Consider the following 18,065-nt stretch of genomic DNA (forward strand, 5'->3'; position numbering starts at 1 on the left):
AACATGACTGACTTCTTCATAACCAACTTTTATGTTAACAAAGACTAATTATGGATGTTTCACTCACCAGTTGTTGTAGTGTAACGTTAGTCCATTTGTGTATTTCTCCATCCTCCATGGAACAAAATAATCCGAACAGTTTAACAAACTTTGTACATTTCATGGTCCCTTTTAAAACCACATCCTCCTCTCCTTCATGGTGGCAAACCTGCCAACCACTTAGTCCTTACTAGTGTTTATGTCCCGCTCAACACACAGCAAAGTAAGGTTAGATAGTATGGCCTCATCCACACATGAATGCAAATAGCTCTTAATGAACCTCAGAAGGCTGAAACTTTGTCTGGCAAGTTTCATTCACCATAAACATAAAAAGACGCGAATATCTCATATTTTGGATAAAGTTTTGAGCGAAGTTAGTCATAAACTTTGGATCGCTGCTTCTGCGGTCTTCACTTCCAGCAGTGTTAACGAGCAGAAATACGGACAGCGCCACTCTGACATTGCAACCCACATTGTAGCCATCTAAATGTTAAATCTAAATCTAAATGTTTAATCTAAATGTTAAATCTCAAACCGCGCAGCCGCACCCACACATCTAACCGTGCATCATGGGATCAGAAACGCTAGGTGAAACGCAGGCAAGGCCAGTTCTCTCCAAATAGGAGAGATTGAATAGGTGGTTATTGTAGGTGTGCTGGCTGGACTCCAAGGTGCAGCTCCACCGGGACTGTCCACACCATTAATGGTAAGTTAAGTAGTTTTAATTTTTACGTTCTTTATGCATACTGGAGGGAGTTAGCCACTGTTAGCTAACCTACCTAGCTAGCTGTGTGACTCGATGCTAGCTGAAGTTTTGTGATCCACTGTAAGGACTTTTTTGTAGTTAATATGATTCAGAAAGGTAACTTAAGTTCAGGCACCAATTACATTACTTTTAAAACTCATTCAGCTCATATCGTGCATCAGCCTCAACGTTCATCTAATAAAAAAAACTCTAACGTTAGTTTGTAAAATACTAAGCATGTTTATTCAGTCGGTGAAACTGAAAGTGTCTGCTCCATGACCATGGAACAGCAGCAGCACAGAGTAGCCTAGTGAAACGTCTGTCCTTCCTCCTGCTTTCTGCTGTCAGCGAGCTCTCATGTCTCCCCGGGTCGCAAAAAGCCCATGCATTTAAGGGTTAAGCTTCTAAAGGAGTTTTTGTTGATGTTTTCACAGGTTCTGCCACTCCTGGAAGATATGGCTGTGAATCAGGAAAATAAGGCAAGGCCTCAAACTACATCTCTTTACACAGAACAAACACACAGTGATTTCCTGATTCACAGCCATCATGAACCCAGAAATCACTCCATCTTATCCAACAGTTCTGTAACACCTTGTACAGGCCAGATGCTGCATTCTCCGCACAATGTCATTGGAGTATGTAGTACAGTGGTTCTCAAATACATCCTGGTAACACCGATCCGCTTCTCATATTTGATCTGTTCTTCCATCTGCACACCTGATTCAACTTACTACCGAATCATCAAGCCCTTAGGCTCATTCAAGATGAGCCAGGCTAGCATAGAATAGAGTACCGGCGATCGGCGCACAACGCATGCCGATCAAGGTGGCTGCAGTGTGTGTAACCAGGCCCCATAGCTGTTCTCCACTGACTGCAAGTCCTTAGGGCATGATGGGAGGCACCTGGCTGTCACCTGATCAAAGAGCTGATTGACTCTCTCTAAAGAAAGATTTGATTACATTAGTCTGATCCTGTTGATGATGTTTATCAGCCAAAGAGATGGAAAACATTCAGTAGTCAAATATTAGACTACAGATAGCCTAAAATATGGACATTACATAATTATTTAATTCTTGTAAGCATTATGAACAGAAATAACATAACACAGTAACAAGTGTGACATGAGGATTCTAAATATTTCAGTCTAAATATTTGATAGATAAAGGATGTAATGTAAAAACACACTTTTACCTGCATATTCTAAGCTATACCTTAATTTAAAGTAAATAAAGATCTGTGCAGAAGAGACAGAAGGCTAAAAGTCCTAACTAAAAGCGAAGACCTCTCCCAAAAATTCAAGATAAACAGAATTGCATTGGATAAAAATAATTTAATTTCATATGAATTTCTTTATGTCTGGAATGAGATGTGAAGTAGTTTGGCAAGTCAGCTGATTTATGGTCGGTATGTTGACCAGCAGGTAGTGGTCCACCTGCTATTAGTTGAATTTCTATGTAGAATATAATAATAATAAAATAATATTGGACGTTACAGATGAAATGTTGTTTTGATGACCACAAGGTTCCAGGTCATTTTAATAGGTTATAGACCTACCCTATCATACAGAACACTGTTTAAACAAAAAAAAAACCAGTGATTGAGTGAATACAAGCTTGAGTAGATTAAGCTAATAAATTTTTATTAAGCGGGATCAGATTTAACAGGATGTAAACATTCTGTGACTTCTTGTATATTCTTGGGAGGCTGCTGGAAACTGCCCGACTTAACAGCAGCTCTTGGTTGCTGCCCCCTGCTGTTGCCTGATCCTCTTTCCAGGTGAGGCGCAGCTCATCTCAAATAGGGTTGTAACTAATGATTATTTTCCTTATCGATTAATCTGCCAATTATTTTCTTGATTAATCGATTAGTTTGGTCCATAAAATCAGAAACTGGTGAAAAAAAGCTCAATATGACGTCCTAAAATATCTTGTTTTGTCCACAGCCGAAAGATATTCAGTTTACTGTCATAGAGGACTAAACAAACCAGAAAATATTCACATTTAAGAGGCTGGAATCAGTGAATTTTGCCTTTAAAAAAATTAAAAAATAAATAAATTTTAAAAGAATACTTAAACCACTTTAATTGATTATCAAAATAGTTGGCAGTTAATTTAATAGTCGACAACTAATGGATTAATTGTTGCAGCTCTAATCTCAAACGAGCCTCTTGATTGGCTGAATAAGGTGTGATGGTGGTGGAATAGCTCAAATATGTGGAGTGGATGGGTTTTCCCAGGACTGGTTTGAGAACCACTGATGTAGAGGATATTGCTGTGCATGTCATAGTATATGTACTATCCTACTGCAGTCATAAGTGTTAAAATAGGCCTGTGTGTTGTCAAGTGTTTGTTCTGCCTTATTTCTACATTCTCCTACCTATGTTGAGAATAATTACAATACTATCATTTCACTGTCTGTAATCCGTGACACGTCAAAAATGCCATGTTACCTCTACATATCTTGATTTCAAGATATGTAGAGATAATTCTGTTTTATAGATAAAATTGTAATGTCTATATTTTCTATTGTTCTGTAACTTTTTCAACCTTGTAGAGAAGGAGCTTGGGGAACATCTTAATGCCAGGAACCTCACTGAGGCAGAAAAGGCATTTATCCTTACATTGAACCCTGGAGACATTCTAGCCTTTGCAACGGGATCTGTTCTAGTGAACAGATACCTGGAAAATGTGAAATGAGAGTATTTCCAGACTGAGTATAGTGTAATTTGTGTTATTGGTGGCTAGCTGCGTACCTCAACACTGAACTCATGAGAACTTTAATTTATGCTTGTTTCATTAGTAATTTGCAGACATGCAGCAGATGTTTTATTTGATTTGTTTGCATTTTGATTAATATCCACTTACAAAAAACACAGATTTTGACATTTGCTTTTCTTGTCCAATATCAACAGGTGTGATAAAAGGTTATGAAAAAAATTAGTCATTGAGACGAATTTCCAAGGATAAAGTATATATTTAATATTTTCATAAAGCTCACAGGTGTCACAGTCATCTTAAATAGCAAGTTACAGTTGGTTTGGTCAAAATTTTGTGTTTTATGTTGTATTCCCGCATGAGCATGTATAATGTGGGTCTGAAGATCCACAGGATCAAAACTACTTTAGAAGTGTTGTCCCTGACAGTAGCAAACCCTCGATGTCATCTTTGAAGATTAAAGTATGCCCATCCTAAAAAGAAAAAAGACAGGACATTCACTAATATCATAATAACTTGTTATTTTGCCTTGCATAGGATGTAGTCATTATATTCCACACAAGTTAATACATTTCACAATACAGTTTACATATTCCCACTTAGAACTGCAACGATTAATTGATTACTTGCCAACTATTGCACTAATTGCCAACTATTTTGATAATCGATTAAATTGGTTTGAGTATTTTTTTTAAAGGGCAAAAATGTTCAGATTCCAGTTTCTCAAATAATAATAATAATAATAATAGTAATAATAATAATAATAATAATAACCTTTATTTATATAGCATATTTCAAATGTAAATATTTTCTGGTTTCTTTAGTCCCCTATGACAAACAATATCTTTAGGTTGTGGACAAAACAAAACATTCAAGGACATCATCTTGGATTTAAGGAAACAGCGATCAACACTTTCACGGATTAGGCCTAGTTGTTTTATGGACTGAACAACTAATTGATGAATCAAGAAAATAACCAGCAGATGTATCGATTATGAAAATAATTGTTATTTGTAGCCCTAATCATCCAATTACCAATGTTGAACTTCAATATTAACCAGAAATATTTCTTTCATATCAATAGTTTTATTCTTTTTTTTTTTTTTCAGGGTAACATAGATGCTATCCAGTTATATCACAGCTTACTGATCTCAGTGATGTGACGGTGATGGCAAAGTTGGAAGTGCCTGTGGCACTGTGCACCACTGCTGTTGAGACCTGAAACAAGAGCCCCTATCTTAAATGTCAAATATGGCGGCAAAGTACGTTACACATATTACCATACCACGGGCTTCATGGAGTGAGTGGTCAGTTTTGTCACCGGTAACCACTATGTTAACCAGGTTATGGGTAACTTAAGTTACATTTCTGAATCATATTAACTACAAAAAAGTCCTTACAGTGGATCACAAAACTTCAGCTAGCATCGAGTCACACAGCTAGCTAGGTAGGTTAGCTAACAGTGGCTAACTCCCTCCAGTATACATAAAGAACTTAAAATTAAAACTACTTAACTTACCGTTAATGGTGTGGACAGTCCTGTTGGAGCTGCACCTTGGAGTCCAGCCAGCACACCTACAATAACCACCTATTCAATCTCTCCTATTTGGAGAGAACCAGCCTTGCCTGTGTTTCACCTTGTTTCACAGCGTTTCACCTAGCGTTTCTGATCCCATGATGCACGGTCAGATGTGTGGGCGGGGCCACACAGTTTGAGGCCGCTGCAGGGGGCATGGCCTCCTTGGTGATTTGCATATTTTCTAAATATTTAGCTTTACACTTGAAGACACGTTCCGATTTAGATTTAACATTTAGATTTTGATTTAGAGTTAACATTTAACATTTAACATTTAGATTTAACATTTAACATTTAGATTTAACATTTAACATTTAGACTTAACATTTAACATTTAGATTTAGATTTAGATTTAACATTTAACATTTAGACTTAACATTTAACATTTAGATTTAGATTTAGATTTAGATTTAACATTTAACATTTAACATTTAGATTTAGATTTAACATTTAACATTTAGATTTAACATATAAACATATTGTTAACAATTACATATAACATGTTTTACATGAATTTCTGTCTCAAATGTGAGGGAAATGAGCTAAATGTGAGGAAAGTAAGCTAAATATTGAAAATATATCAACTAGAAAATTGTAACTGAATTTTTACATTTGGTGCCCCATATAAATGAGCATACAGAACCAAACCATAATGCTGAATGACAACAGTAAGATAACATGAAAACGACTTACATTCTGGTCATTCACACATAAACAGCAGGAAAAACTTGGAAATATCCAGCCTTAGTTTTAGTGAGGCTGTGCAGGCTTTCTCACATTCATTCATTCCTTCATTCATTCATTCAAACCTTTATTTAGACAGGGTAAGCCATCATTTGAGTGCAAGCTCTCTCTTAAAGGGTGCCCTTATAATAATACAAATATAAAATATAAGAAACAATAAACATAATCAGCAAATATAAAAAGCAAATAAGAACAGGTAAGCAACAAGGAACATAAAATATAAGAAACAATAAAAGCAATATATAAAAGCAAAAAAACACATAATACGAAAACATACTAAGACATAAAAAGACACATAAAAAGCAATTTATGAACATAAAAGTTAAAGCTCAATTCAAAACACATGCATTCATGCTGCCCTGTGTCAGCTAAAAGAGACTGAAAATGACTAAAAGGGATTAGCTTGTCTCATTTTACTATCTTCTGCAAGTTGTTCCAATTGTGTTGAGCGTAATATTTAAAAGCCAATTTCCCAATCTCAGTGCTTATGTGTTGATTTTCAAGGACCTAATAGTCTTGGGACCTAGTGCAGTGTTAAAGTGAACTATAGTTAATAAGACATGTTTCCTGGGTACCCAGGAAGTTTGCCAAATAGAGCTTTATATATATATAGAGTGCAATGCTGTTCTCCTCTCCCTGCCAACGACTGCAACCCAACTTTCTGATATAGAATGCAATGAGTTCTAAAGCCAACCCTAGTATGAACCTTAGACTGCATTGAGGGGTTTAAGTGATCTTAGAAGTAGGGGTTCTAAAAGGGTTCTTCTTGAGGATTGTTGAAAGCATGGGTATTACAGATGTGGCCAAAATTATAGGTACCCTTTCATTTTATTAAAACATTGCACCATTTGCCCTGAATAGTGTTGAAATTAATAGATATTTCATTATCAATACATGTCTATGTTTGGTTTAAGACAAAAAAAGTTGTGAAAATTATTGAATTCATGCTTATTCTACAAAGACATTCTAAAATTGCCTGGACAAAATTATTGGTACCCTTTAGAAGTTGTAAGAAATAATTGTTTATAGTGATACTTTAAGCAGATTATTATGTTTTAATTAGTATCACAGGTGTTTTCAATCTTATAATCACACATCATGCAGCCAGTTTCAAAGGAGAAAATTACTCACTCTGTTGTTTCGTGCAACTCTTTGCATCACATTGAAAATGTAAAACAGAAGGAAAAGTAGAGAGTGGTCTGAAGACATTAGAAAAAAGGTAATAGCCAAGCATGGTCAACGTAAAGGTTACAGGATCATCTCCAAAGAGCCTGATGTTCCTATGACTACTGTTTGGACGGGCAGGAGTGCGTTTCGTTATTAGTAATAATACATAATTATCATAGATAATTATAATTCATAATTATCATAGATAATTATGAATTATGAAATCAAGATATTATTAATATCAATCAATAATTCAGGCACCAATTGTTGGATCTGTGAGGAGCACAGTTGGTAATTAACAATAATTAACAATAATTAACAATAATTAACAATTATCAGTAATAATTAATTAATTATAAAATTAATAGCATTATAAATGTATTAACAAATACGAGGGGACCACCTGGAAATAACCAAACAAGGTTGTCTCATAAAAGGAATTCCCCTAGAATGTTAATATCTGAGAGATATCAAAATTCAAGGGTGAACAAAGAAGGTTGAATTTGAGCTCTGACTCCTTCAATCAGCCACTTTTCATAATATGTTACACACAATAATGACAAAAGAACTTCTAAAGACATAACAGTATTTATTAAACTTAGAAAGATTAACAAAGTTAACAAGTGCGTCATTCAATAAACAACTATTCTAAAATCTAATTCTACCAAACAAAACACAAACAGCTATGTACAGGGTTAAACACATGCAGGGGAATGCATGTGTGTGTGTGTGTGTGTGTGTGTGTGTGTGTGTGTGCGCAACAAGATGGCGATGGGGCCTGACGTGATGACGTCGCCGGTCTGCAACGCGGACGTGACTATGGCAGGAAGTCACGTCATGCGAGAACCGAATGGCGGAAGTATGGTGGTGTCTGGGTTACACAATAGCAAGATGGCGCTGCCTGGTGGTCGGCGTTTTTCAATCACCAAATTCTGTGTTACATACATTTCTGATGTTGAATAAGGAAAGATAGAGCAGCGCTGTATCTAATGTTATCTGACCATCAGATGTGTAAAAAGATGCGTGTGTGTGTGTGCACGCATGTGTGTGTGTTAGTCGCAAGAGAGGGAGAAGAAGGAGGGAAAGTGATCATGAGGGGAAGAGAAGCGGTTCCTTTGTCCACAGACAGCATTCGTATAGACGGCAGTCTGTAACGCACGTTGTCTGGTTTCTGATCAACAAAGCAACTTACTTTCTCACTCACGGTGGCACAAACACAGCGGTAGTCCCGGGCGGGACAAACACAAATCAGTCTAGTGTCGTGAACACAACGAAACAGGCAGCAAACTTAAAATATTCCTTGGAGTAAAGCAGGAAAAATTGACTCGTTGGTCCATCAACTCACACAACAAGAACAACAGCAATAAAGCTAAAAAGCTAAATGCTAAACAACAGCAACTGATGCTGAAAAGATCACATAACTAACACTGCCTCTGCCCAGACTTATGCCTCTTACTTGGTCGCTTCAGAAAGCGAGCAGGGTGTGTGTGTGGTCCATCTCTCTGTCCGGTTCTGTCCGGCTCTGTCCTTGGCTCGGATGCAGGCGGTGGCCTTGCCGCTGTCGGCGGGCTTACGGGTGAGTTGGCTGATTCTCAGTGGTGTGGCGGAGAAAACAGCAGAGTCGACTCGGTGAAGAAGAGCGGGGCAGAGAAGTTCCACGTCTTCCTGAAGAAACTCCGTTTCTTCCTTCTCGAGGGAATTTGAGTGCGCTGGTTGCAGCAGCAGTCTCTCTTGGATCCAGGAATGTGTTCAGGTGAACATGGGTGAAGTCTCGTCTTGTCCGGTGAGGGGGGTCTTCGGTGAGGTGGGAAAGGCGTATTTTTCAGGGCGCATTCAGTTTTTAAAGGGGCGGTGATGTCATGGCTGCGTCATCAGGACGTTCTGCTGTACAAGAGCGTCTCCGCCAAAGACAGACTGTATGTTGACTGTTCCCTGCTGAGGTGTGAAAATCGCAAAGCATCACTGGAAATGGAGTTTGCAATGGACTCCCATTGTCTGTAAGCAGCATTTTGGCACTATTCCTTTGTCTCTGGGGAAACAAAGGAAAAAGCACCTCATGGTCAGGCCTCACAGGTTACATGTAGGCCTCCTCTGTGTGACCTCATGGTTTGAGGCCCAACACTACTGTTGCCAATATTATCAAGAAGTTTAAGGCCCATGGATCTGTAGCCAACATCTCTGGACATGTCACAAGAGGAAAATTGGCCCAAGATTGAACAGAAAGATTGCTCAAATGGTGGCGAAAGAACCAAGGAAAACTTCCATATAGATCCAAACTGATCTTCAAGTTCAAGGTACAATAGTTTCAAGTCACACCATCCCAGGAGACCCAGGAAAACCCCCAACTTTAAGAGGGAGACACAAAAACACTAGACTGGACTTTGCCAAAATGCATTTTGACAAGCAACAGTCTTTCTGGAAGAATATGCTTTGGACAGATGAAACAAAATTAGAGCTTTTTGGTAAATCACATCAACACTATATTTACAGAAGAAAAAATGAAGCCTTCAAAGAAAAGAATACCATGCCTACCGTGAAACTTAGAGGATGGGGTTGCTTTGCTGCCTCGGGCACTGTGTACCTTGAATCTGTGCAGGGAACAATGAAATCACAAGATTATCAAGGCATTTTGGAGGGAAACATACAGCCCAGTGTCAGAAAGCTGTGTCTTAATCGAAAGTCATGGGTCTTCCAACAGGATAATGACCCCAATCATACATCAAAAAGCACCCAAGAGTGGATGAGAAGAAAACGTTGGATCATCCTAAAGTGGCCTGTTATGAGTCCTGATCTGAATTCTATTGAACATTTGTGGAAAGAGCTGAAACTTGCAGTTGAGAGATGGCAGCCATCAAACCTGAGAGAACTGGAGCAGTTTGCTCAAGAAGAGTGGGCTGAACTACCAGTGGAGACGAGTAGAAACCTTATCCAGAGTTACAGAAAGTGCTTGACTGCAGTTATTGCCTCCCAAGGGCTGTGCTAAATAATATTAAGTTAAGGGTACCAATATTTTTGGCCATTTTCATTTGTTTTGTTATGTTAAATAATATGTTAAGTTGTAAATCAAGAGCAAAGTTGAACCCTTAATCAATTAATTTTACTTGTGTTCTGCCATAGTCTTTATTTACCATCATTTCATGCCATACAATGTCATTATAGTACAAATAAAACAAAAGTACTTGTTCAGAAAAGTGTTTAAAATTCCTTTTGACAGTGATACGTGGTTTGGATCTTTGTGATTTTGTGTCACAGATGCATGCAGTTGGGCAGTGGTCACTGAAGCCGAGAGACAAAATACTACTAGATTTATAATGTTGGGGTCTATTGGTAGAAATAAGCTGTGTGAGATTGAATTCATTACAGAGATTTTTTAGATTATCAGAAACATTATTTAACCAGTTAATGTTCATATCACCCAGGGTAAGAAGTTCTGAATTTTCATAGCTGGATATCAAATAAAATAAAACATCTATTGCACCTGTAGGTGCAGAGAGTGAGAATTAAACCCAATATCTAGTACCTTTCCAGTATTATTTTTTCACCAAACACTTTCAGACAATAGTTCAAAACATTTCAGCTTAGATACAGAGGTAATGACAGAGACAAATAAACAACTTTTCACAAAAATGGAAACACCTGCTTCCTTAGCAGGCCAATCACATAGAAATAAACTATAGTCATCAAAACAAATATGAGCATTTTTAACATTGCTCAACAACCATGTTTCAGAAAACATGTTTCAGTTTGTTGTGCCCAGACTTTAATATAGTCCATTTTGGATATAATACTAAGCATGTTCATATGAACAGTTCCAATGCCCTTGTGATGCAAGAAGCTTTGCATACTAAAATCAACATTCAGTGTTTCCTCCGAATTTGAGTCCCAACTTCCAGAACTGTAAGTGGCGCCGTTTATAAGCAGAGAACATAGTAATGGGTTTTGTTTTGAATCGGGGTTCATGAGCCTTTGATTTGCTTCCTTCTGTGGCAAGCACACAGTCAGAATTATGATCAAGTTATTAAAACCAACACTCCTGTGATTAGTCCAGTGATAGTCAAGCTGTCTATCACTAATTACTAGTGGAATATTAAAACCAAGGGGAGTGTCATAAAAATGCTAAGTAGAACAAATAATCTCCATAAATCAGTTGCATAGACTGATGTAAAAAGTCCTGCTGGGTTTTATTAAGCCAAGTTATCCAGACAACTCCAGATAGTTCTTTGTGCAACAGGCTTGTGGATATGCCACATCACTCCTTGAAATTGAGAGTGTCAGCCAGAAAAAGAATATATTACGTTAATATAGCCACAGGATTCTATGAAGAAGTATATGCAAACTTCTTGAAGACAACTTTTTTTGTAATTTTTTGCCTCTATTTGATATGGAAGAGAAAGAGGGGGGTGACATGCAAGGTCCTGCCTTGGTGACATATTTCATGAATAACAATTGTAAGAATGTATTTTCCAAAAATCTAAACTTACACTAAGTCTAAATCAGTGGGACATTAATACAGTATCACTTTAGACCTGTTGAGATAAATACCTGAAAATAGGTTCTGGCTCAACTTATCTGTTCACCCCATGTACTATAGTACAAAACATAGAAAATAAACACAAATTAATTTAATTGTACTTTTCTTTATCCTCACAGTCACAGATGATCTGCTACCCATCACACGCAGAAGCAGCTTTGAATTCCTTCCACCTGACAGTGAGTTTTATAAGACAGAGCAGTTTTAAATTGCACATAGGGGATGCGCAAACTATAAGAACGGATTAATTAATCCCTGAAGTTATGAATTTGTCTATAAAAATCATTTAATTTTAAAAATGTACAAAATTAAAACTAAATTTGCAACTCTGAGGTGACTTTGTTGCTCCTTGTATTAATTTAACCTTTGAAAGTTTCTTTGCTCACTTTTGCAGTGTTTTCACTTGTTTCGTTTCCAGTGTCTGAGCTGAGGGTTGTACTGCTGGGGAACAGCTGGTCTGAGAGGAGTTCAGCGGGGAACTTCATACTGGGAAAGACTGAGTTCAACACTGAGGAAGCACCAGACTGCTGTCAGAGAGTCAGAGGACAGTTGAAGGAGAAAGAAATAGTTCTCATCAACACCCCAGATCTGCTGCTTCCAAACATCTCTGAAGACAAACTAAGAAAACATGTAGAAAACTGTGTGAGTCTCTCTGATCCTGGACCTCATGTGTTCCTGCTGGTTCTACAGCCAGAAGACTTCACTGAGGAACACAAACTGAGACTCTGTAGAGTTCTTCAACTCCTCAGTGATCAATCATTTGATTATTCACTGATACTGATATCACCACCCAGAGAGGAGAATTCTGGTGTCATGGATCGTGCATCCTTACAGGACATGATCAGAAGATGCAGATACCAGTCACTGAGGCAGAAATACCTTGAAATTCCAGAGTTGTTAACAAAGTTTAACCAAATTGTAAATAAGAACAATGGAGAGCATCTGAGCTGTGACCATCCAGTCGTGAAACAATCTGTTGGTAAGTCCAGAAAATATTTTGATGATGATTTGTCTGTTTTCCATGCTGTATTACTGCAATTTGTCTTTCTTGATCTATTCTGTACACACATCTATTGCACATCTGTGTCTTGGAGGAGGGAGCTCTCCTCTTTTGCTCCTCTTGAGGTTTTCCCATTTTTTCCCTGTTAAAGAGTTTTTCCTGATTCAAATAGAGGGTCTCAGGACAGAGGATGTTGTATTGCTGTATGGATTGTAAAGCTACCTGAGGTAAATTTGTTATTTGTGACATTGGGGTATACAAATAAAAAATGACTTGACTTGACATAAGAGATCTCTAAGACACATGACTGAGACTGAGACATGACTGCTATTAATGGTATTTGTGTTTCAACAATACCACCTGTTAAAGACAAAACAGGTCATTTGAAACTACCCACCAATACTGATATAAGTGTTTTCTGCCATCTCTATGGTTATTGGGACAGAATAACAACAATCATAACAATAATAATAACAGCAGCAATAGCAGTAGCAATAGCCAGCGAAGGACGTCAACAGGACTGCGAAGGACCGCGAAGGCTCGGCCTGCAACCCAGGGTTTCCTGCGAGATGAGAAAGCACAAAAAACTCCGGGGAAGAAGCAAAGTTAGTGACATGCATTGATGTTACATGAATGCATACAGATGGAGAGGAGGAGGAGGAGAGAAGAGCTCAGTGCATCATGGGAAGTCCCCCAGCAGTCTAGGCCTATAGCAACTTAACTAATGGCTGATCCAAGGCGAGCCTGGTCGGCCCTAACTATAAGCTTTATCAAAAAGGAAAGTTTTAAGCCTACTCTTAAACATAGAGAGGGTGTCTGCCCCCCCCCCCAGACCAAATCTGGAAGATGGTTCCACAAGAGAGGAGCCTGATAGCTGAAGGCTCTGCCTCCCATTCTACCTTTAAAGACTGTAGGAACCACCAGTAAGCCTGCAAGTTAGGAGAAGGATTTTAAATTCTATTCTAGATTTTACAGGAAGCCAATGTAGCGAAGCTAAAATGGGAGAAATGTGATCTCTTTTTCTAGTTTTAGTCAGTACACGTGCAGCTGCATTCTGGACCAGCTGGAGAGTCTTTAGAGACTTGTTAGGGCAGCCTGATAATAAGGAATTGCAATAATCCAGCCTAGAAGTAACAAATGCGTGGATGAGTTTTTCTGCATATTTTTGGGACAGGATGTGCCTGATTTTTGCGATATTACATAAGTGAAAAAAGGCAGACTTTGAAATTTGATTTATGCGGGAGTTAAAGGACATATCCTGATCAAAGATAACTCCCAGATTCCTTACAATGGTGCTGGAGGCCAGGGTAATGCCATCCAGAGTAGCTATATCATTAGATAATGTATTTCTAAGGTGTTTAGGGCCAAGCACAATAACTTCAGTTTTATCTGAGTTTAATCACCCAAGTCTTTATGTCCTTAAGGCATGCTTGGAGTTTGTTTAAGTGATTGGTTTCATCATGCTTCATTGATAAATATAATTGGGTATCATCTGCATAACAATGAAAATTTATGTTTATGTTTCCTAAAAATATTACCTAAAGGAAGCATATACAAGGTGAATAGTATTGGTCCAAGTACAGAACCTTGTGGTACTCTGTGTCTAACTTTTTCCTTCATGGAGGATGCATCATTAACATGTACAAACTGAAATCGGTCTGATAAATAGGACTGAAACCAGCTTAATGCAGCTCCTTTAATGCCAATTAAATGTTCCAGTCTCTGCAAAAGGATTTGATGGTCAACTGTGTCGAATGCGGAACTGAGATCTAACAGGACAAGTATAGAGACAAATCCTTTGTCAGAGGAATAAGGAATACTCCACTAAAAGTTTATGTTTTGAATATCAAACATTAATCACCTTTTTCTGTTTTTTGTTGTTGTTTTACAGGATGTGGACTCAGGATTGTGCTGTTTGGAAAAAGCAAACATGAAAAGACAACACTCTGTAACTTTATCACAAAGAAAAAACATTTTGATTTTTTTGATTTTCAGAGATTTTCTCTGACCAACCAATGTGAATCAGTATCTGGAGAGTGGAACGGAAAATCTTTAACAGTAGTTAAGACTCCAGACATCTTCAGTCTGTCTGTGGAGACACTGAGAGAAGAGATGAAGAACTGTGTGACTCTTTGTCCTCCAGGACCAAATGTTCTGCTGCTGTTAGTGAAGCCTTCTGATTTCACTGAGAGGAACAGACAAACACTGAAGTTCATCTTGAGTTTGTTTGGTCAAGATGCTTTTAGACACTCCATGGTCATCATGAAATACAAGGAGAATGAAACAAGTTTCACTGTGTATCAGCTCCTTAAAGACTGTGGGGGAAGACACTGCAACATGTTTGAAGATGAACACAGACAGTTAATGAAGAAGATTGAGAACATTGTTCATGAAAACAAAGGAACCTTCCTCACCTTCACTGAAGAGATCATAAGACCAAAGTCTGAACTCGTCAAACCAGTTTTAAAGCTGGTTCTGTGTGGGAGGAGAGGAGCAGTAAAGACTTCAGCAGTCAAGGCCATTTTAGGTCAGACAGAGCTTCATTCAGTCTCCAACTCATCAGAGTGTATTAAACATCAGGGAGAGGTGTGTGGACGTTGGGTTTCCCTGGTGGAGCTGCCTGCCTTGTATGGAAAACCTCAGGAGGCAGTGATGGAGGAATCATTCAGGTGTATCTCCCTCTGTGATCCTGAGGGTGTCCATGCCTTCATCCTGGTCCTACCTGTGGATTCCCTCACTGATGAAGACAAGGGAGAGTTAAAGACCATCCAGAATACATTCAGCTCTCCAGTCAATGACTTCACCATGATTCTGTTCACTGTGGAGTCAGATCCTACAGCTCCAGCTGTTGTTGACTTTGTAAGACAGAACAGAGACATCCAGGAGCTCCTTCAGAGCTGTGGAGGAAGACATGTTGTTCTCAACATCAAGAACAAGCAGCAGATCTCTGAGATGTTGGATACTGTAGAAAAGATGAGAGTTGAAGAATCCAGATGCTTCACAAAGGACATGTTCACCAAGGTTCAGATGAAGAAGGTTGTAGAGCAGGAGAACACTAACACAAGACTTAAAGCTGAACTGCAGAATATGACACAGAGCAGAGAGAGTCTCAGGATGGTGTTGATTGGGAAGACTGGCAGTGGGAAGAGTGCGACTGGAAACACCATTTTGGGGAGGCATTTTGAATCCAAAGCCAGTCAGAAATCAGTGACTAAGTTTTGCCAGAAAGCAACAGGAGAGATTGATGGGCGGCGTGTTGTTGTGGTCGACACCCCCGGCTTGTTCGACACGACTCTGTCCAATGATGAAGTTCAACAGGAGCTTGTGAAATGCATCAGCATGTTGGCTCCTGGACCTCATGTGATCTTACTGGTGCTGCAGCTCGGTCGATTTACACAAGAGGAAAAAGACTCTGTGGAGCTGATCAAGAAATATTTTGGCAAGAAGTCAGAGGACTTCATCATCGTTTTATTCACCAGAGGAGATGATCTGGACAATAGATCAATTGAAAGTTACATAGAAGAAGACTGTGCTGACTTTGTCAAACATCTGATTACTGACTGTGGAGGAAGATACCATGTATTCAATAACAAAGATCAGAAAAACTGTAAACAAGTCAGTGAGTTGCTGACTAAGGTTGACACCATGATGAAGGAAAATGGAGGCAGCTGCTACACCACTGAGATGTTCCAAGACGCCGAGGCAGCAATAAAGAAGGAAGTGGAGAAAATCCTGAAGCAGAGGGAAGAAGAGATGAAGAGAGAGAGGGAGGAACTTGAAAGAAAACATGAAGAAGAAATGCAATCCTTGAAAAGAAAAACGGAAGAACAGATATCCAAAATTGAATCAGAGAGAGAACTGAGCGCCAACCAACTCAAGGAGAAGGAGGAATACATTAAAAAAGAACATGAAGAGAGAAAGAAAGAACAAGAAATTAGAGAAGAGGAAGACAGGAAGAGGAAACAACAAGAAGAAATTCAACAACAGGAGTGGGAAGAAAAACTTGAAACTTTGGAAAAACAAATAGAATCAGAGTCAAAGGAAGAGCTGAGCAGAGAGCTGGAGCACAACAGACAAGAAATGACACGAGAAAGAGAAGCGTGGGAGAAGGAAAGAAAAGAATGGTGGGAAAAAAGAAATCAAGAAAATATACAGAAAAGAGAAGCTGAAGAAATGAGAATCCAAAGGCTCAAAGAGGAATATGAGCAGGAAAAAGAGAAATATGAAAACAAAATAAAAGATGACTGTATCAGAATAGAACAGGAGGAAAAGAAGAGGAAAGAATTAGAGAAAAACTACAAGATGAAGCTGGAAGAAAAGAAGAAGGAATATGAAGAGGAGGCCAGAAAACAAGCTGAAGAACTGAATGAGTTCAGAGAGAAATACACCAAAGACTTTGGAGCTCTGACAGAAAAGTATGACGATGAACTGAAGGATCTGAAGCAAAGATATGAGATATTAATGAAAGAGAAAGATGAGCAAAAAAATGAGTTTACTCTTTTGCACAACCTCTCCAGTCACAAAGAAGAAAGTCTAAAAGAAGAATTAGAGGAACTAAAGAAAAAACAGATGAAATACTTAAAAAAGAAATCCAAGAACAAGTGCTTCATCTCATGATCATGAATGTGTTTAACAGTCAGATCATCAAGTGAGACATTTTAAGTTGCTGCTTCCAATATTATAACCAGAACCAATAACAAGTCACAGCTGGAATGATACTCATTAAATGACTGACTGCAACAGCTGTAACATTTTAATTCAACTAAATGTTTTTCTGCGTGGAATGATCACTAAAGAGACGAGAACAAACATGTTGAGTGCAAACATCTTAGTTACAGAACATAAAAGTAAAAGAGAGAGTCAGTAAAGGAAGGATTGGAAGATTTACTTGTTTATTCAAAATGATGTTTGTGCTCATCAAGACGTGAGAACATGATGTGAACATATTACAGGATGTAAATAAAACACTGACAGGACACGTGAAATAACATAATGTGATGTAATAATGTAATGTCACCTCTTTACTTTTAACACCCAATTCACTATTATTACTGCAATATGTAAGTCAAATCAATATCATATGGAAATAGTTGTGTAGAAACATTAATGTTATAAACTGAATGTCACTAATGTGTTTGGTTCAGTTCTGTTCGATATTTTAAAACAGATATACATATTTTTATTTTCAATTCTCTAATTTTTTATTTTATTTTAACACATATATATAACTGAAGCAGTAAATAATAATGTTGTCAGCTGTCTGACACTTGGAGCTGTTTGTTGGTTTGTTTTGTTTGGTTGTTGTTTTGTTGATGGTGATGGTATCGTCTGATTGTTTGATTATTCTACGTTTGTTTTATTTAGATTTGATTTTGATAGTATTTTCTTTTTGAAAGTTTCTTTTGTTTTGTTTAATAATTTGCTTGTTTAGCATATTTAGTTTTTGGGTAACTAGTATTTTGTTTTGTGAACTAGGTAACACTTTGGGCACCTGAGGTTATACAGGCAGGCAGGTTTAGGACCAGCATGCACCTGGATGGGCCTATGAT

The 18,065-nt window shown here is 38.1% G+C and overlaps 3 protein-coding genes across 3 annotated transcripts in view; 2 read left to right on the top strand and 1 right to left on the bottom strand.

Annotated features, from left to right (window-relative positions):
- LOC137169991 (uncharacterized) overlaps positions 1–18,065 on the top strand; it is a 157,992-nt gene that overhangs the window by 27,738 nt on the left and 112,189 nt on the right. The gene's annotated exons all lie outside the window — the stretch shown is intronic.
- Positions 1–18,065, bottom strand: part of LOC137170107 (actin, alpha skeletal muscle-like) — a 114,015-nt gene that overhangs the window by 9,735 nt on the left and 86,215 nt on the right. The gene's annotated exons all lie outside the window — the stretch shown is intronic.
- LOC137170023 (GTPase IMAP family member 8-like) lies at positions 11,642–17,298 on the top strand. Its single transcript, XM_067573428.1, has 3 exons — positions 11,642–11,695; positions 11,935–12,495; positions 14,408–17,298. Coding segments are annotated over exons 1-3 (3,288 nt in total). The 5' UTR covers positions 11,642–11,694; the 3' UTR covers positions 17,134–17,298.

Source organism: Thunnus thynnus, chromosome 2, assembly GCF_963924715.1.
Source record: "Thunnus thynnus chromosome 2, fThuThy2.1, whole genome shotgun sequence".
NCBI lineage: Eukaryota > Metazoa > Chordata > Actinopteri > Scombriformes > Scombridae > Thunnus > Thunnus thynnus.

Bases quoted from the DNA above. Each gene is read 5' to 3' on its own strand.
- LOC137170023 (XM_067573428.1), top strand. The intron at 12,496-14,407 runs GTAAGTCCAGAA...GTTGTTTTACAG, and splicing joins AGTCGTGAAACAATCTGTTG to GATGTGGACTCAGGATTGTG.